We start from the raw sequence: 19,307 nt of genomic DNA on the forward strand, positions 1-19,307 counted from the left end.
AAACATTAAAAAAAAAAAGAAAGAATCTAATATCAGTCAGCATTGCTTTTCCTCTGGTCTGCACTGAGGTGGTGCCATGAAGATGATTAAAGAAACCTCCGGACCTACCTCCTCAGGTAAGCCTTGATGGAAAAACTTGCATTTTACAGGTGCCAGAGATAGCTTTAGGCTTTGGGGATGCCATTTGTAGACCAAGGTTATGGCAAAGCGCCCAGAAATCTCCACTGTAATGAACTCGTTCACCTGGGGGCAACAGAAAGGACTGTCATTACCTACACAGAATTCTCACGCTCATAATTCAAGTAGAAATCTTAGACGTTTGCATGACATGTGGAAAGAAATTTGAGATCTACATTCGCGGTTTCAGTCTGGTTCCATTAAAGTCAGGAGTGGCTTTTAGGTTTTTATGCTGCAAATTTGGGCTTCTTAAGGGAAGGAAGAGGAATGGTGAGAGACAGTTAGCAATTAATGTAGTCACGTCTTATAAGGAAAGTCAGATTCACTTTAGACTGAGAAAATTCTGGGTCAATTTGCAGGTACTTCTGAGTTCTAATTCTAGCTCTTGAGACAGTGTCTCTTGTAAAATATAGCTAACAACATCTGACTCCCTTGATGATCAGAAAAGTCATTAATGGCTGTCAAGTGCTTAGAAGTTTTACAAGTCTTCCTATTACTGTGAAACTTATTAAAGCTGGAGAGATTTTATAAATGACAAGGATAGGAAAGTAATGATGAACAACTTTTAAAGCTCAAATGAACATCTGCAGATTTGCAGAGCATATTTTTAAAAGGCTTGCTGCAGATAAAGCATCCTAATTAAGTCAACTGTTCCAAGCCTGCAACTTGTTGGGTTACGAGTTACATTCCCTTGCTTCCTGAAGGCTGCCAGCTGAGGTAAGCTGAACTGAAAAATCTATCCCATTTAGTTATACTGACTCTTTTAGGAGAGGAAACTCTTGACTCCTGAGTATCAGGAAACTTGCAAATACAAGTTTGCTGCACAGTTTCTCTACCCACTCTTTACTTCCCTAACCTTTCAGAGCTAAGCACTACTTCTTTAAAAATGGCAATCCAAATAGTATGTGTAGGATACATGGCCACCATGGATGGTTTTGTAAGTTGTATAAAACAGAGACCTGGAGGTAACTTCCACACAATAGTGTGTACGGTATAAATACAATGTGAGCCATAAATGTGAGCCACATAAGTAATTTTACATTTTCCAGTAGCCACATTGAAAAGTAAAATCAGGTGGGGGTGCCTGGGTGGCTCAGTCGGTTGAGTGTCCAACTCTTGATTTTGAGCCTCATGTCGGGCTCTGCACTGACAGCGCGGAGTCTGCTTGGGATTCTCTCTCCCCCTCTGCCCCTCTCCCCCACTCATGCTCTCTCTCTCTCTAAAATAAAAAAAAAAGTAAAATCTGGTGAAATTAATTTAAATAACATTTTATAACTAAATACATCCAAATAGTAACATTGCAACAATGTAAACAATATAAATAATATAAACATCAATATTTTATATTTTCATTTTTTGTACTAAATTTTTGAAATCTGGTGTGTATTTTATGCCTACAGTGTCGTTCGAGGGTTCCATAACCACAGGGTAGACATCTAGTGGCTGCCATACAGGGACAGCACAGCTCTTTATAATTGGTACCTCTGGGGCTGACTGCACAGTGCACCTGCACAGCCCTATGCAGTGGCCCTGGACACAAAATATAGCCCGTGATCACACGCACATACACATAAAGTAACTACCCGTGCGTGAATCAGTGAAGTCTAGCACAGAGGTTACAGCCTGGCAGCTTACGAGTATTTGGTTTAGTCCTGTCAGAGTTTGAATTAATTGCAAATTTGAAATATCAGGATATTTCATCAAAAAAAATCTGAATTCATGGCTTTAAAAAAAAATCATAAAATACAGCAGGCCGAGGCCCACACTCCCATGTGGCAACAGTCTTCTGCCCTGAGTAAAGGCTGTCTCATTTAGGGGAGACATACTTTCCAGTTCACTGAAGTTCCCATTGGTAGGCTCACTCTTACATTATCTGAATTTCTGATCCTTGATCTGACAGAAATGTACATTAAGCTATTGACAAAGGTAATTGTGCGAAGTGAGACTGAGGAGGAGGAGACTTTTACTCTGAACATTATATATTTTCCTATTTCTAAAATATTTTCTATGATAAACAAAATGCTTTTCTAATAATTTTTTAAAATTACTGTTTAAAGTAACTGCTGCTTAGCAAAGACAAGCCCATCAAGAAAGAACCAAGTGAAGTAAAAAACTGAAATAAAGATTTATCAGATTAATTGGCTAGTGTACACAGCCAAACTGAATAATTCAGTCTTACCAATCCTCTTTTTCCCTAACAGTATATTTTAAAAACTCAAAGTCAATTATTGGTATGGCATAAGAAATAGACATAAGAATAAAAAGTTGTAAAATAATACCCAAATTTCAACTGGATCATCAAGTTTTCCCTTTGAAGGCCACATCCATTCCCTTATAATGTTTCCTTTTTTGCCGATCACCATGCCACCATCCTGATTAAACATCATTGATATTATTAGGCTACAAAAAAAGACGGAAATATGACTTATTTAGAAGAAGAAAAATTCATGGACTCATTGATTTGGCTGAGGCGACAGAAGTCACCAGGTCATATTAAGGACTCCTTCCCATCATATTCTTGGAACACGGTCACCTTGCCTTTGCTTGAATATTCTTAAAGGGAAGGTTGGTATATATCTGCTTGAATATTCTTAAAGGGAAGGCTGGTGTCAGAATCTGATGGATTCCCCTTTCTGAGACACACCTCCTCTTGTTTCAGCACCTCCCATCTATACAGTCATATGGATGACTCTGCTGGCCATGATTATTGTATCATGTGGTACCGCTGCCTGGGCTGTGGCTCATTGGATCAGGGGTGGACATTTGCCCAGAAATGTGTTCTAAATGGTTGCAACAATACATACAAAAGGCCATGAGGAAGGTGGTGGGCATAATGCATTCAAGGGACTGAAAGAAAGCCAGTGTAGTTAGAGTCTGGAGTGGCACAGATGAGACTAGAATAATTGGCAGGAAGAGGTCAGACGTGCAGGGCTTCCTACACTGTACCATGAAGGTTATCTTAGGAGCAAAAAGTCATAGAAGGGTGTAATAATAGAGCAAAGAGGTGACAGGATCAAACAGATTGCTAAGGAACCAAAGTAAGTGCTAGCGACCAGTTAAGAGGTCAGAGAGAAGATGGCAGCTTGGACTGAAGCAGGGATGAGAGAGATGGGAGATACATGTGTGTAGATTTATGAAACATACAGATTTGGAAGGATGGGATTTGGGCGATGAAGAACAAGGAGGTGTCAATTTTATCTTCCCTATATTTATGTCTATTAATGCAGTCTAGCATTTTATAGCTTTTCTGGATCAGTAGCATCACACTACGTGTTCATATCTCGATTATCTTTGTATCTTCTCTTTTCTCAGCATAGCACCTGGCACAGAGAAGGGACTTAAACTCAGAACTTCCCTGTGCGGAGTCTGCTTGGGATTCTCTCTCTGTCTCTCTCGCTCTCGCTCTCGCTCTTGCTCTCTCCTCTTTCTGCCCCTCCCCAGCCCCTCTCAAAAATAAATTAACTAAACAACAACAAAAAATCATAACTGCCCTGACAAAATGGATTCAATTTAACAAATACATTTTGGGTAATTATTGGATGCAAGACACTATTTAGGCATGGTTAAACATTGAGGGATGCCCAGACTGAGGTGCTCTCTTCATTTTCAGTCTTGTGACTTTCATTATTTTGAGAGATAATATTTACTGGGAGCCTACAATGTGCCAAGCCTTAAATATCTGCTTTTAGTAGGCAGTGTTACTTAATGGTTACAAACATTGTAGAGCCAGATGGTTAATGATATTGAACCTGGTTCTTCCATTTCCTAATTGTGTGAACTTGGACATATTTCTTAATCTTTCTGTGGCTTAGTTTCCTTGTCTTAAAAATAGTGATAACAATAGCCTCTACGTCACAGAGCTGTTGTAAGGACTAAATGAATTAATTATGTAAAGCACTTTGACAGAGTCAGGCACCTTGTAAGTTCTCTGGAAGTGTTGGCTTTTATTATTATTAAGTCTTCACAATTCCATCTATAAGTATTATGGGTCCCATTTCCCAGATGAGGAAACAGAGGCTGATGGAGGTTGATTAATAGAATACCTGCAGCCTAATGTAAATTTCAATGGGGGGGGGGTGGTCACTATCTAATAAAAGAATAAGAATAGTTCACAGTATAAAAGGGGTGCTTTTAACTTAATCGAGAAGCCTGCAGTCCTACAGATGGGTAGGAGGAACAAAGCCACCAACCCAGTGAAAAAAGCAGAAATAGAACTTTCACACCTTGGACACCCGGAGTGCATTCCTTTCCTGAACAGCCTACCCTTTCACTCCCCTGGGAAGTCCAGCCTTCAGCTCTTCTCACTCCTTGGAGGGGCCCCAGGGAAGACCCTAAAGGCCTACCCATGCACTACAGTAGGAGCTCTCTTCCCACAGCCTTGGCGTTTCCCTACACACTGGATCCTGGCAACAAGTGTCCCAGCCTACATCCCCTTTCATTCATCTTCCTGCTAGTATGGGCTGCTGAGCTTTCTCACCAAGACACCCCTTTGGTGGGATGACAGGTGCACAAAAGGAGGATTAATTTAAAAGACTGTTAATGGGGGCACTTGGGTGGCTCAGTCAGTTAAGTGTCGGACTTCAGCTCAAGTCATGATCTCATGATTCATAAGTTCAAGTCCCGCATCAGGCTCTCTGCTGTCAGTGCAGAGCCTGCTTAGGATCCTCTGTTCCCCTCTCTCTCTGCCTCTCCCCCACTCTCTCCCAAAAATAAATAAACTTAAAAAAAAAAAAGATCGTTAATGATTAAATAATGAAATCCCTTTGAAGACAGCTTTTTGTTTTGTTTTGTTTTTGCCTTTTCTCTTTCAGAGGCTTCAGTTCTGTATCCTCTTCCAAGGAATGGTTTCTGGTGCCCAGGATGAAATTGAACAGGGGCAGGATTCAGCTATGAGGCTTAGTGTTTTGGGCTTCTGTGAAGTTCCCAAAATATCATCAGCAGATGGTGTTGTATTCTTTTGCTTAGTTACTGTTAGCAAAGAAGACAGGAAGAGGATGAGGAAGCAACCACTCCAGAGCTGCAAGTGGAGGGAAATCACCTCCTGTTTTATGAATATAATTCTCATCTTAGACATTTAATTTTATGTAACAAATAATTGAAGTTGGGGGGGGGGGGGACCTAGGTGGCTCAGTTGGTTAAGCATCTGACTTTTGATTTTGGCTCAGGTCATGATCTCATGGTTTGTGAATTCAAGTTCAAGACCCGAGTCCAGCTCCATGCTATGAGTGCCGAACTGCTTGGGACTCCCTCTCTCCTCTCTCTCTCTTTCTCTTAAAAGAGATAAATAAATTTAAAAAATAATCAAGGGGGCAATTTCCCAGTGTACGCCTAACTCTTGAGCAATATTAAAGTTTGATCAGGGCACTAAATATTCTGGCTTCTACCCAGAAAGTAAAGATTTGGGATGTATTTTCATTTCAATTTTAACTTTGTTGATTTATAATCCTGTAAAATTACCTGTAAATTAGTCCTAAAGGAGATCCCAAAAATCATTTGGCCCAATTTTTGTATCAACCACTATTATATTTTATTTATAGCTTTTTATTTTATTTTTAAATGTTTATTTATTTTTGAGAGAGAGATAGAGACAGAGCGTGAGCAGTGAGGGGCAGAGAGAGAGACACACACAGAATCCGAAGCAGGCTCCAGGCTCTGAGCTGTCAGCACAGAGCCCAACGTGGGGCTCAGACGAACAGTGAGATCATGACCTGAACCGAAGTTGGATGCTTAATCAACTGAGCCACCCAGGCATCCCTTTATAGATTTTATTTTAAATTTAATATTATTTAAGTGACAAGGGGAATTTTTTAAATATTTCATAAAATTTTTGCAAACAGTAAACACCACATTTAGGTCCAGTTTTGTTGTAGGTAAAAGGGAAATAATGACATATACTTTAATGACGCAATATAGGACAGCAAATTATATACTAATATTTTGAGTTCTTTCTTTTATATATAACAGCTTTATCAAAATATAATTCACATCATACTAGTCACTATTTAAAATGTACAGTTCAGGGGCACCTGGGTGGTTTATGACTCTTGGTTTTGGCTCACATCATGATCTCACAGTTCATGGGAGCCTGCTTGGGATTCTCACTCTCCCTCTCTCTGCTCCTCCCCACTCCCCTGCTCACTCTCTCTCTCTCTTTCAAAAATAAATAAATAAACTTAAATTAAAAAAATTTTAAACGTACAATCCAATGATTTCTAGTATATTTGCAGAATTTCACAGCTATCACCTCAGCCAATTTTACAACATTTCCATCCCCCTCAAAAAAACCCACATGCCCATCCATTAGCAGTAACTCCCCATTCTTTCCTCCCCTAGTTCCCCTGGCAACCACTAATCTACTTTCTGTCTCTATAGATTTGCCTATTCTGGACATTTCATACAAATGGAATCATACAATATATGGTCTTTGAGACTGATTTCTTTCATTTAGCATAATATTTTCAAGGTTCATTCATGCTGTAGAATGTATCAGTACTTCATTCCTTTTTATGACTGAATAATATTCCATTGTACAGATATACCACATTTTGTTTATCCATTCATCAATTGAAGGACATTGGGGTTGTTTCTACTTTTGGCTATTATGAATAATGCATTCAAGTTGTTTTATGGATAGACTACATTTTATTTATTAGTTATCAGTTATTTGTCAGTTGAGCTCTCTTTTTGAAAATGTGTTAAGGGTGTTGCAATGGAATTATCATAGGGGCTCACAAATGGGGACTCTAATTTTAGCTCAGACTTCAGGACAAGAAATGCTTTTTTTTCACTAGGAATTTAAAATGCCTGTCATAAAAAGTAAAAGAGAAAACTAAGCAAACATGTGTATGGATGTGTGTGTGGATTATTTTGTAGAATAGACAAATGCTCTTTTCTGTGGATACACTGACAGAAGGGATTTGAGATTCAGAGGAAGAGAAAATTTTAATTTCCATGCAATACAATTTTAATTTTACTTGGCAAAAAATTTTTTTCATGTGCATGAATTGCTTTTATACACAAATAACAATATACTCTCACTCCTACCTCATAGTGAGCTTTCTCATTGGGAAGCTGTAAATAGTAAATTCTCTGGTTAGAGCTGCAGAAAGCTTCAACAACCTTTAGCCAGAGCCAGTATTTGCAGTTTGTTGGAGGAAAGTGAAGTTTCACACAGGAGTCAATTAATAAGGATTTAACATTAATAAATAGTACTTAAGCAAAGACTTTGACTCAGTTATAAGAACACTGATGCAAAAAACAGGCATTTCAGGAGAACCTAATCCTCTAGAGTCAGTGCAATAGGGTCCAGCCTGCAGTGAACTCAGCCCTAGTCCTGCCAGTTAGATGTTTTCACCTTCTTAGTTATGTAAAACCAAACACTGATCTCACATGCCTCTGAACATTCTTTGCATTCTTTTTATATCCATATATTATAGGGGTTTATTTGGAGATTATCACCATAGACTATAAGCTTACACCTTCTCAACCAATTCTTTTTTATCTCCACACTGTCCCAAGTGTTATTATATATTGATACCTAAATGAGGTTGACCCTATCAGACTAAGGGTCGTATTCAGATGCCAATACTAGGAAAAACTAGTTCCCATAAGGGAATTATGTCTTAAAGGGGGTTATTTTTGTCTGGGTGAGTTATATATTATATCACTTAATAGGGTGATTTGTGAGAGACAAAATTAGACAAGATATACTTCTGGAAGGGGAAGGGGATCAGAATCCAGAGTTGTTACAATATATTACCTAGAATATCTAGTTTCAGTAAAAAATTATAAGACATGCAAAGAAACAGGAAAATGTGACACATAGGAAGAAAATCAGGAAATAGAAGCTATCTTTAACGGGTGCAGATGTTGGACCAGACAAAACCTTTAAAGCAGCTAATATGAATATGTTAAAAAGCCCCACAAAACTAAAGGAGGGTGCGCCTGGGTGGTTAAATCGGTTCAGCGTCCAACTTCAGCTCAGGTTATGATCTCACTGTTTGTGGGTTTGAGCCCTGCATTGGGCTCCATGATGACAGTGCGGAGCCTGCTTTGGATTCTCTCTCTTTCCCTCAATCTCTGCCCCTGTCCCACTCACTCTCTTCCTCTCTTTCAATGTAAATAAATTAATTTAAAAAAATAAAGGGAACGGTGTTTCGATTAAAGAAAAATACAATTATAATGAGTCATCAGGTAGGGAATATCAACAAAAAGAAATTTTATTAAAAAAAATTTTTTTTTCATGTTTACTTATGAGACAGAGAGAGACAGAGCATGAATAGGGGAGGGTCAGAGAGAGAGGGAGACACAGAATCTGAAGCAGGCTCCAGGCTCTGAGCTGTCAGCACAAAGCCCGACACGGGGCTCGAACCCACAGACCGTGAGATCATGACCTGAGCCGAAGTCGGACGTTTAACTGACTGAGCCACCCAGGCACCCCGTGGAATTTAAAAAATCTAAGTGGATATTCTGGAATTAAAAAATATAATAATGGAAATGAAAACTTCACTAGACTGGCTCAAAAGCCTCTCTGAGTTGGCATAAAAATCAGTGAACTTGAAGATAACTCAGTAGGGATTATCCAGTCTGCAGAACAGAAAGGAAAAAGAGTGAAGAGAAACAGAATTTCAGAGTCCCATGGGATCCCATTAAAAACATCAACATACATTAAACAGGAGTACCAGGAAGAGAAAAGTGGGCAGAAAACAAATATTTAAAGAAATAATGGCCTAAACTTCCCAAGTTTTTTGGAAAACATTAATGTATACATCCAAGAAGCTCAGTATTTCAAAGCTCAAGGAGATCCACACCTACACACATTACAGTCAAACTGTTAAAAGCCAATGACAAACAAAATCTTGAAAGCAGCAAGAGAGCAGTTAGAGAAAGAATAAAATGCAAATGGACCTGACGCTTAGTAAGCACTCACTAAATATTAGGTAGTTATGATTTAAATCTTCAAACTTAAAGGAGAATCAACCAGTATCCTTGTGTAAGAGTATATATAAGAATGAAAAGGCTGATCCAACTTTAGGGAAACATGGGTTCTAAGTTGTTTTTTCAATAACGAGCATAATGTTATTATGTTAGCCATGGTCTAGGTCAGAAAGAGGTGAACTTCAACCTACAAGCCAAATTTGGCCTGCTGCTTGTTTTTGTAAATAAAATGTTACTGGAACAGAGCATGCCCACATGTTTACGTGTTGGGTATGGCTGCTTTCATGTTACAATGGCAGAGTTGGGTAGTTGCCACAGAGACTGTATAGCCTGAACAACCTAAAATATTTACTATCTGGCCCTTTATGGAAAAACTTTTGCCAGTCCCTGGGTCTAGGTACTTCTCCCTCCCTCCCTCCAATGAATATCACCACATCTTTAGAAATTCTGCTGCTGCCATGCCCCTTCCTACTGGATCAGACCCTTAGAGATTGCTGATCCAAATCAAGTTCTATCTGCTCCACTGTTGGTTGCCTACCCAGCATCCATTCTCTATCCCTTCCTTCCTTTCAAACAAATTTCTGTTTATTCAGCTCTTCACCCTTCACTGAGTCTACCCCCATTTACAGAGGTAGATGTTGAGTATCTAAGCCCATAGTTGCATGGCATTCCTTTGACAGGTGTTTTTAATTCAGGGGTAGGCCTGTTGGTCTGAAGAGACTCAAAGGAAGGACATATACTTGATCCATGAAAAAAAGAGTTTTAAAATTTTTCCTGCTAGACATAAAAAGGAGCACAGAGCCAGTGTCACTGGTAGCCACCAGGGGAACCACCTCAGAAGAAAGGATGCCAAGGATAGATGAGTAGAAAGATGAAAAGAATCTGGATCTTACATGACATCACTAAGTCACAAATTATACTGCATCTAGAGCCCATCTTCTCTATAATTTGAAATGGAACTTTCTGTTATTTGCTATAGTAAAGCAATATACATATATATTGAATATATATAACTGCTACAAATTTTTTTATGGCTGTCTGTCTTAGAATCCCAGCTGATCTAGCCTCCCCCCACCACCTATTCCCAATAGCCTGACACAAATATTTCCTGGAGTCTTGTTAATTCACTGTTCAATCATTCAACAAACATTTTATTAAGCACTCAGTATGTACTAGGCACATACTAAGTATTTGGGGATAAAGCAGTGAACGAGATATAAGTGGTGTCTCCCATCATGGAGCTCACATTCTAGTTACACAGACACAGTAAATGAACATTTAATTTCATATTATAATTAGTGCCAATAAGCAATAAAGTCATCACTAGAATAACGAAAAGGATAAGCCTTCTTAAAATAAATGGTCAGAAGTGGCATCTTTTGGAAAACAGTCTGGAAGTTCCTTAAAAAATTTTAAATCGAGTTACTGTATAACCACACAAAAACTTGTTTGTGAATGTTCGCAGTAGCATTATTCATAGTAGCCCCCAAATGGAAACAACACAAATATTCGCCAACTCAGGAATGGAGAAATGAAAGGTGGTATATCCATATAATGGAATATTATGTGGCCATAAAAAGAAATGAAGTACTGATACATGCTACAACATGGATGAAACTTGAAAGTCTAATGCTAAGTGAAAAAAGCCAGTCACAAAATACCACAGATTATAGGATTGCATTTATGTGAAATGTTCAGAATAGACAAACGTGTAGAGGCAGAAGGTAGATTAGTGGCTACTTAGGGTTAGAGGTGAGAGTGTTGAATGGTGAGTGAATGCTAATTGTACAAGGTTTCTTTTCAAGGTAACAAAAATGTACTTAAAAAATTTTTTTAACGTTTATTCATTTTTTTTAACGTTTATTCATTTTTGAGAGACAGAGAGACAGAGTGCAAGAAGGGGTGGGGTAGGGAGGGCAGAGAGAGAGGGAGACACAGAATCCAAAGCAGGCTCCAGGCTCTGAGCCATCAGCACAGAACCCGATGTGGGGCTAAAACCCAAGAACTGTGAGATCATGAAGTGAGCCACTCAGGCACCGCAAGGTGACAAAAATGTTCTAACATTAGATTATGGTGATGGTGGCAAAACTCTGTAGATATACCGAAAACCATTTAATTGTACACTTTAAATGGGCAAATTTTATGGAATGTAATTTTTTCTCAATAAAGCTATCTAAAACAAAAAGAAAAAAGAAAGATCTCTCCTAGCAGGTGATATTTAAACTGAGACCTTAAAGATAAGAAACCTGTTGTGCAAAGAGTTGGGACAAGAGCTTTCAGTCACAGGGAACAAAGGCTATGAAGGCCATGAAGAGAGACAGAAGTTTAGTAAACAAGGGGGTAAGTGATAGGAGATAGGTTGGAAAGGGGCCAGAGCAGGGAAGGTTTTCTCAAACTTTCAAAGTCACCAAGTTCCATTTTGATACATACTCTTATTAGGCAGTATAATCTACATGGCAGTCCGCATGAAATATTTAACAGTGAAACCCATGGATAAGGCCACAAATGGAGAGCTATTAATTCCAAATGCCATATAGCTGCAAAACACCTTATTAAGAAGAAAAGAAGTATTATGTGTTAAAAGGGAAAAGTATTTAAAGCAATAATTAGCCTATAACTGGGGAATTCCATTAAATTACTTTCACCATTGTCATAAATATCAATTTCTAGGAGATATTCACATTCCAGGGAGCACAAGAAGAATTCCCATCTCCAAATAGTTCAGAAAGTAGGGATCCTATAGAATACCAGGCAGGAAAAGAAATCACTAAAGCAATACAAATACAGATTTCATAGTGTCTAAACTTTGTGTGCAGTTGTGCAGTGTCATACTTGAGATCTGAAATAAAAGGACATGACCAATCCAGTCTGGACCAACACAGAATGTAGAAAGGAATCAGAGGATGACACAGAATTCTAAGTGAAAATGTAAGAATATCTGGACCAAAAGCAGGAGAAAGAAGACACCCAAGCCTTGCAAATTTTCATGAACACTCTTGAGAGGAGGGATTGGTGGTTAACAGACTAATACTGTTAAGTGATCATCTTATGTACTTATAATTCTCAAATTCTATTATACATTATTGATCAAAATAGAACAGGGGGTGAAGAGAGGCAGAGAGACAGAGAGAAGTCATAATTTAGATTCAGTGTTGCCCTTGTGATCATCTGCAACAATGGCTGCAATATTTTTGCAACTTCTTCCAAGGAAAGTAGAAGTTCTATTTTTCCACCCCTTGAATGCAGGGTTGTTCACATGACTTGCTTTGATCAAATGAGTCATTAGCAAACATGATACTAGAGAAGACTTGAAAAGTGTGTATGCACTGGGATTTGTCTTTACTCTTGCTGCTTTTAGAACCCAGCCACCCAGTCAAGAAGCCTGAGCTTAGTCTGCTAGATACTGGAAACACATAGCCCAGTTTCTCTGTTGCTCCAGCCTATTGTCAGATACATCTAACCCCAAAGCCCATGCTCATTGCCACGATTATGACTATGATTATTACTACTCTTATTATTGCTCATATATTGTGTGCTCAGATCTAGACCTCTGTCTCAATGCATTAAGGGTTGGAAAGGTGAAAATTACACATTGGGATTAGAGTGTGCAAACTGGCTCCAATGTTTTTCTCTACCATGCAGACTTGGAAAAGGTTTCCATTTTCTATGAGCCTCAATTTGTCTCAGCTAGGAATTACATTTAACCAAGAGGGTTCCTGGGAAAATTAAATAACATGAAAAAAGTGCCTTCTCAACACAAAGTGACACCCGTTAGCAGTAATAAGGCTGAGATGTTTCAATTGAGCTCACCAGAAACAGTTTCCAAAGAATCTAACTTTAACAATCCCTGGAAAAATGAAGTGAAAATACGTTTGTTCTTCATGAAAGCAATTGTTAGTTTTCTGCTCTGTGATGTCACAGAATAAAATGTTCAATTAAAATGCTATAGAATTATGCAGTGTTTCTTAATCTTTCTTTCGAAACTGTTGAGTTACTAGGGTTGGGAGGGGGAAAGACTTTTTGAAAGTATGTGCTTTCTCAACCTTTGAAATGCTTCCAGATTCTGTCATCATCTTTTCATCTCAACATCAAAGTTGGGAAAGTCTCTTCCACAGGGAGGGCAGGTGCTCACATGCTGCTCACCAAGGCACTTTGCTACCCCATAAATCTGTCTCTCTCTACCTGCATCTTGAGAATCAAGCATTAGTTTTTTTATTTCTTTTAGATTTTTACCTACTTGTACTCTTTTGCTAGTAAACTTCTGACACATTCAACAGGTGATTTGGCTTACAAAAACAGCCAGGGAAGGGGCTTCACCAGAAGCATGGTCAGCACGTATGAAATGCTTAACATGGCAGAAACACACAAAAGCATATTTCTGAAAGAGCTTAAAAAACGGACGAGGGGGTTCTTGCTTTCTACATAACCTAACTTTCAATTCGCATTGTCTTGAAATCAAGAGAAGTCAAAATACAAAGGATGGGAAAATATGTGATCAGGACTCATTCAAAAAATTCAAATTCAGCAAATTGGGAGGGTGAGTTTACTCACATAGTGCCTTAGTTCACTGAAAGGCTGCCTTATGAATAAACTACAATGTAAATCTCTTCCTAAAACTCCAAAGGCCAGAAAATGTTTTTCTAAGGCCACATCTTATGCTTTTCTTTTATTTGCTACATTTATATACTTAAGGTACCTTTGGTGCAAATTTTCCATTTGTGGTGCTTTAAATATTAGAGTCACCAACTAAATTGAAATTAAGTACATGGGAGAGGAGCAGGCAGAGGTATGGGGGTAAGTAATATCCCAAAGAAGGGTAAATATAGAGGAACAGTAATTATTGTGTCTGCCGGATTGTTCCCCCCAAATTCATATTCACCTTGAACCTCAGAATGTCACTTTATTTGGAAATAGGGCATTTGCAGATGTACTTAAGATTTTGAGGTGGATTTAGAATGGATCCTAAATCCAATGGCTAGTGTCCTTATAAGAAGAGAAGAGGTCATAGAGAAAAAGGCAATATGAAGATGGAGGCAGAGATTGGAGTGACGTGTCTACAAACCAAGGAACACCAAGGATTGCCAGCAACCACCAGAAGCTAGCAAAGCAGCATAGTATGGATTCTCCCTCGGAGCTTTCAGAAGGAATCAACACTGCCAATACCCTGATTTCTAATTTCTGGGCTCCTGAACTCCAAAGAATAAATTTTTGGTATTCTAACTCACCCAGTTTACGGCAATTTGTAATGGCAGCCACAGGCAGCTAACAATAAATTAACACATGGTGTAGGTGGTCTTGAAGAGACCTGCAGCATCTGTTACCTGCAGTTAGTTGGCTGTGGACATTTTGACATTGTCACCTGATTCCTTTAGCCCACCTTTGACCTCACCCTGATCCTTGCTAACACTTAGTGCTATACCTCACCCTCCTTTTCCTGAGCTTCTGAAATATGAGAAGGAGAGGGATTGGAGTTGGGGAAGGCTGCAGGATATGGTGGAAATCAGGAGAAGATTTGGGTCAGGTACTGGTTAGGCTCAGGAATACCACTGGGATAAGAATTTGAGGTCAAGATCCTCGTGAGCAGTTTCCAAGGACAAAGAGAAACCCCAGAATTATAGAGAACAGGACAGGTCTTCCTGGTCAGTCCTTATTCTTGGGCAGTGTTATATTTCTACACTTAACCATCTCTGACTTTACAAAGAAACATTTAGCTGAGGCATGTTTCCTAAAGCATTATAGAGCCATAACACCTTAAAACACCAACTTTCGGGGCGCCTGGGTGGCTCGGTCGGTTGAGCGTCTGACTTCAGCTCAGGTCACAATCTCACGGTCCGTGAGTTCGAGCCCCGCGTCGGCTCTGGGCTGATGGCTCAGAGCCTGGAGCCTGCTTCTGATTCTGTGTCTCCCTCTCTCTCTGTCCCTCCCCCGTTCATGCTCTGTCTCTCTCTGTCTCAAAAATAAATAAAAACGTTAAAACACCAACTTTCATGATCCCTATGATGGCATCTCTCAGCGTTGTTCCTGCCTGTTTACTGTCACATGTGCACACATTCTCAGCCTTGGTATTCTCAAAACTCCCCACTCCATACATCCTCTGTCCCCACTTCCTGCTGCTCAGTATCTCTGTCTTAGAACTTTTCAGATCTTTACCTATCTACCTATTTCCATATCTGTCCATCCATCCATCCATCCATCCATCCACTCATCTGTCTTTCTTTAAAAAAATATTTTGATGTATGACTGACATACCAAAAGTTATACATATTTAATACATATAATTTAATGATTTGGGAGATAAGTATACATCCATGAAACCATCACCATATTCTATGCCATAAACATATCCATCACATTCAAAAGTTATCTATATCTGCCTTAGCCTACCTTAGAACACACTAAAAACTGACATGGTAATTTGTCTTATTTAGGTCTCACAACCACACAATAGGGTAGTTACAATATATATATATATAAATTCTAAAATAATATTTACATTATTATTATTATAAAATCAATAATACCTATATATTTCTTGCTAAATGACTATAAATACTATGTATAGATTGCTAGTTTTTTTACAGTACTATATATAATATATATGTAGGTATATGTATACACACAAATGCATACACACACACACACACACACACACACACACACACAAATTCCAAGTATTTACATTGTTCCTGTACTTGTCATCCTTAATGGGAATGCTATATAATGTAGTGGGAGAAATTCACACTGCTCTCTTCCCAGTCTTTCCTTTTTACCCATGGCCTTCTCCCACTCACCTAGATCTTGAACAGCACCTGTGGCTTCAGGAAAGTGTTGTGAGAATAACAGTGTCAAATTCTTGATTTTTGAGATTGAAAAGCTGAGATCTAGACACATGGCAATAGGGATATGGGAGAATACGTAATCTGTCAGGAGCAGATTTTCCTACTGCAAAGGAGTAGGGGGTGGAAAGGAGTATCAGAGGCTAAGTAAGGAAGTTCAGTGAAAGAAACCTCTAGAGAAAAAGCTCTATGCCATCCTCCTAAGGCCAGTTGCAGGGTGGGTGTGGGGTGGGTGGGGTGGAGCCCTCAGTAGAGTAGTAAATCCCATATAAATTTGAGGGATTTGAAAGCCTGGGCAGGTGGTGAGCCTTGGGGCTGACCTCAGGCCCAACTTAACTCAAGAGTAAGAGAATAGATGCATGAGGCTTCTACACAGACGTGAGTGGAACAGCCTTGATTTCCCCATGTTCAGGGTAAGACAAAGCCAGACAAATGTTTCTTGTGTGCTCATAAAGATGTGGGAGTAGCTGAGAAAAAGCCTGGCCTTGGAAGACCTTGCAACTGGAGCCAGAGGGATGCACCCATGAGCTTCAGAGACCAATCACACAGACCATTTAGAATGAAGATGTCTGAGAACCAAACAACACTTCCCCAGCCACTAATTCGTTCTCATTTTATCAGCTCCTTGGAATGGAAATGAACTCTTGGGGAAAGGATACCAGGGTTCTAAGTTTCTGCCACCCGCTGGTAGAATCTATCTAGAAATTAAATTGAGTGTTGAAAAAATAAAGTTGTATTTCCTGCTCATCTGAACATGTGGACTGAAATTTGTATCCATGATAACGGAACCTTGTAGCTCAGTCTACTATTCCTCAACCAGTAGATTTTTGGGTTGGCTTCTCTACTCACAGGAAGTGAGATTCCATCAAGGTAGTGTTCTCCCTTGCCTTGGTTAGAACAAACTCAGCTTTGTCTTATCAACAGGTTGATATTTTGGTGATATTTTAGGGGAGACAGCATTCCAGAGATCACCATTTAGTTTCGATTTGTTAAGCACACTCACAGCTGAGGGTCTTAGCTCTGGCTTTTCCCTCTGCTTACAACACTTTTCCTGTCCACAGCACAGTTTGCCCTGCACTGCCATATGTTTCTGCTCACATGGTCCCTTATCAAAGAGGCTTTCTTTGGTCATCCAATATAGAATAGCAATTCCCCATTCCCACCACTCTTCAGTTCCCCTTACCCTGTTTTATTCATTTATTTTTTAAAGCCTCTTTCATCACTTGATATGGTATATATTTGTTTGTTTACTCTGTCTCCACTAAAATGTAAGCTGCTTAAGGACTTTGTTTTGTTCTCTTCTATATCCCCTGTGACTAAACAGTGTTCATGCTAGTAGGTCCTCTGCAAATATTTATTGAATCAACGAATATTTTCTACAGATACCTTTTTGTTTCAATGTTCTGCATTCATTTCCCTTTCTAAATATTGCTCTTCAGTTTCCCTGTAACAAATCTCCTGACAAACAGGAACTTTGTATTCTTCTCTACTCTAATCTGACATATGATAGATGCTCAATAAATATTTACTAAAGGAACAAAAAGAAAGGAGAAATGCATAGATGAATGAATAAGACATGTGGTAGCAATGGTGTGCCTGATTGACAGCAGTGTGAGGTAGCAAAATAACCTCACACCCTCTTCTTTGATCCCTCTCTCATCTCCTCCCCTACTCCCAGGATGGCTTATCCAGATTGTTAGCTAAGTGCTTGAATATGCAAAAATTAGTTGGATGGGGCATATAGCTATAAAGAGCTGAATTTCTCTTTCATAAGAAAATGAAAAGATTTGGAGGGTGGGGAATGAAAAGGGACAAGGGGCTTTTAAAATAGAAGGGATAAGAATAAAAGAGGATCCTGGAGAGGAAAATGAAAAAGTGGACGTGAAGCACTTTTAAAACATGTTTGTACATTTTACACTTCATTTGAGATGTTTGATGCAGCATGCAGTAAGTTTCCTGTGACCCAAACCACCAACAAATGTGGCCATCCTCACAGAGGGGTTTTTATGTTTGAAAATCAAAAAAGGAGCAAATTTCCCAATTGTCTCAAATAAAAGAGAACCAAAATAAACCCACAGTTACAAGGCAGAGTGGAGAACAAGATTCAAAGGAGGCAGGGAGTCAAAGTCAGAGGAGACCGTGAGATTATAACCCCTGAGAATTTTGCAGCAATCTTGAGGAGGATGTGAGACTTTCTTTTTTTTTTTTTTTTTAATTTTGTTTTAACGTTTATTTATTTTTGAGAGAGAGAGAGAGAGAGAGCACGAGAGGGGGAGGTGCAGAGAGAGAGACACACACACAGAATCCAAAGCAGGCTCCAGTCTCTGAGCTGTCAGCACAGAGCCTGATGTGGGGTTTGAAACCATGAACCATGAGATCATGACCTGAGCCGAAGTCGGGAGCTTAACCCACCGAGCCACCCAGCCCCCGATGTGAGACTTTGTAAGGGTATGGGATGGTGGTACTGCCAGTGCAACCAGTTCTTAAGGGGGCAGAGAGGCCCAGCTGACCCCTGGCCCACCTAAATAACAGTCTTCCTGTTTAAGTTCCCAGCCTTTGTATTCTTGGGGCCTTGCCTTCATATAGGTCCCTCTGCTCCTGAGAGACAGCATTATCATGTGGATGGTGCAAATGGATTCTTTGAGACCTATGGTCTTCTGGCCTGTTGAAATTTGCAAGTCTCAACCTGGAGCAGCCATGAACACATGCGTATGTTTCATTTTCCTTACCTAGTTTCCAAATTAGATTGACCATTTAAATGATTACTTTCCTGTCCTTGCCTCTGTTGGGATGTAGCTCTTTCTCCACCCCTTAACTTACCCACAAGTTCTAATTTGTCTGGAATCTCACATACCTTTTAGGAAAAGAAATGCTACCACATCCAAAAGGTGTAAAGGTTCCCAGGATAACTTGATTGGGCAGGTCACTGAATATGTTGGTGTACATGCCACCCCAAGGGAGAGCAGAATAGCTTTGGCAGACAGCGAGGCGGCCAGAAGGATAGGTAAAATCCAGGTTAAGGAACTGATACTGATAAAAACCAACAACAATGGTAATAATTATTCTTATGGAATGATGTTAACTCTTATCCTATTTAATTAGAAAAAAAATATTTTAATGTTTATTTATTTTTGACAGAGAGAGAGAGAGACAGACAGAGCATGAGTGGGAGGAACAGAGAGAGGAAGACACAGAGTCTGAAACAGGCTCCAGGCTCTGAGCTGTCAGCACAGAGCCCGACACAGGGCCTGAACTCACAGACAGTGAGATCATGACCTGAGCTGAAGTCGGATGCTCAACCGACTGAGCCACCCAGGTACCCCATATTTAATTTTTTTTCTAATCAACTATTTACAG

The 19,307-nt window shown here is 39.4% G+C and overlaps 1 protein-coding gene across 3 annotated transcripts in view; it reads right to left on the bottom strand.

Moving 5' to 3' along the window:
* LOC123590328 (uncharacterized protein C3orf20 homolog) overlaps positions 1–19,307 on the bottom strand; it is a 123,337-nt gene that overhangs the window by 58,073 nt on the left and 45,957 nt on the right. For all 3 annotated transcript variants that reach the window (XM_045463351.1, XM_045463349.1, XM_045463350.1), the window contains 3 exons: positions 18,805–18,954; positions 2,457–2,577; positions 109–243 (listed from right to left, as the gene is read on the bottom strand). In XM_045463351.1, the coding sequence (XP_045319307.1) occupies positions 109–243; positions 2,457–2,577; positions 18,805–18,954 (406 nt within the window). The remainder of the gene's footprint in view (positions 1–108; positions 244–2,456; positions 2,578–18,804; positions 18,955–19,307) is intronic.

Source organism: Leopardus geoffroyi, chromosome B4 (assembly GCF_018350155.1).
Source record: "Leopardus geoffroyi isolate Oge1 chromosome B4, O.geoffroyi_Oge1_pat1.0, whole genome shotgun sequence".
NCBI lineage: Eukaryota > Metazoa > Chordata > Mammalia > Carnivora > Felidae > Leopardus > Leopardus geoffroyi.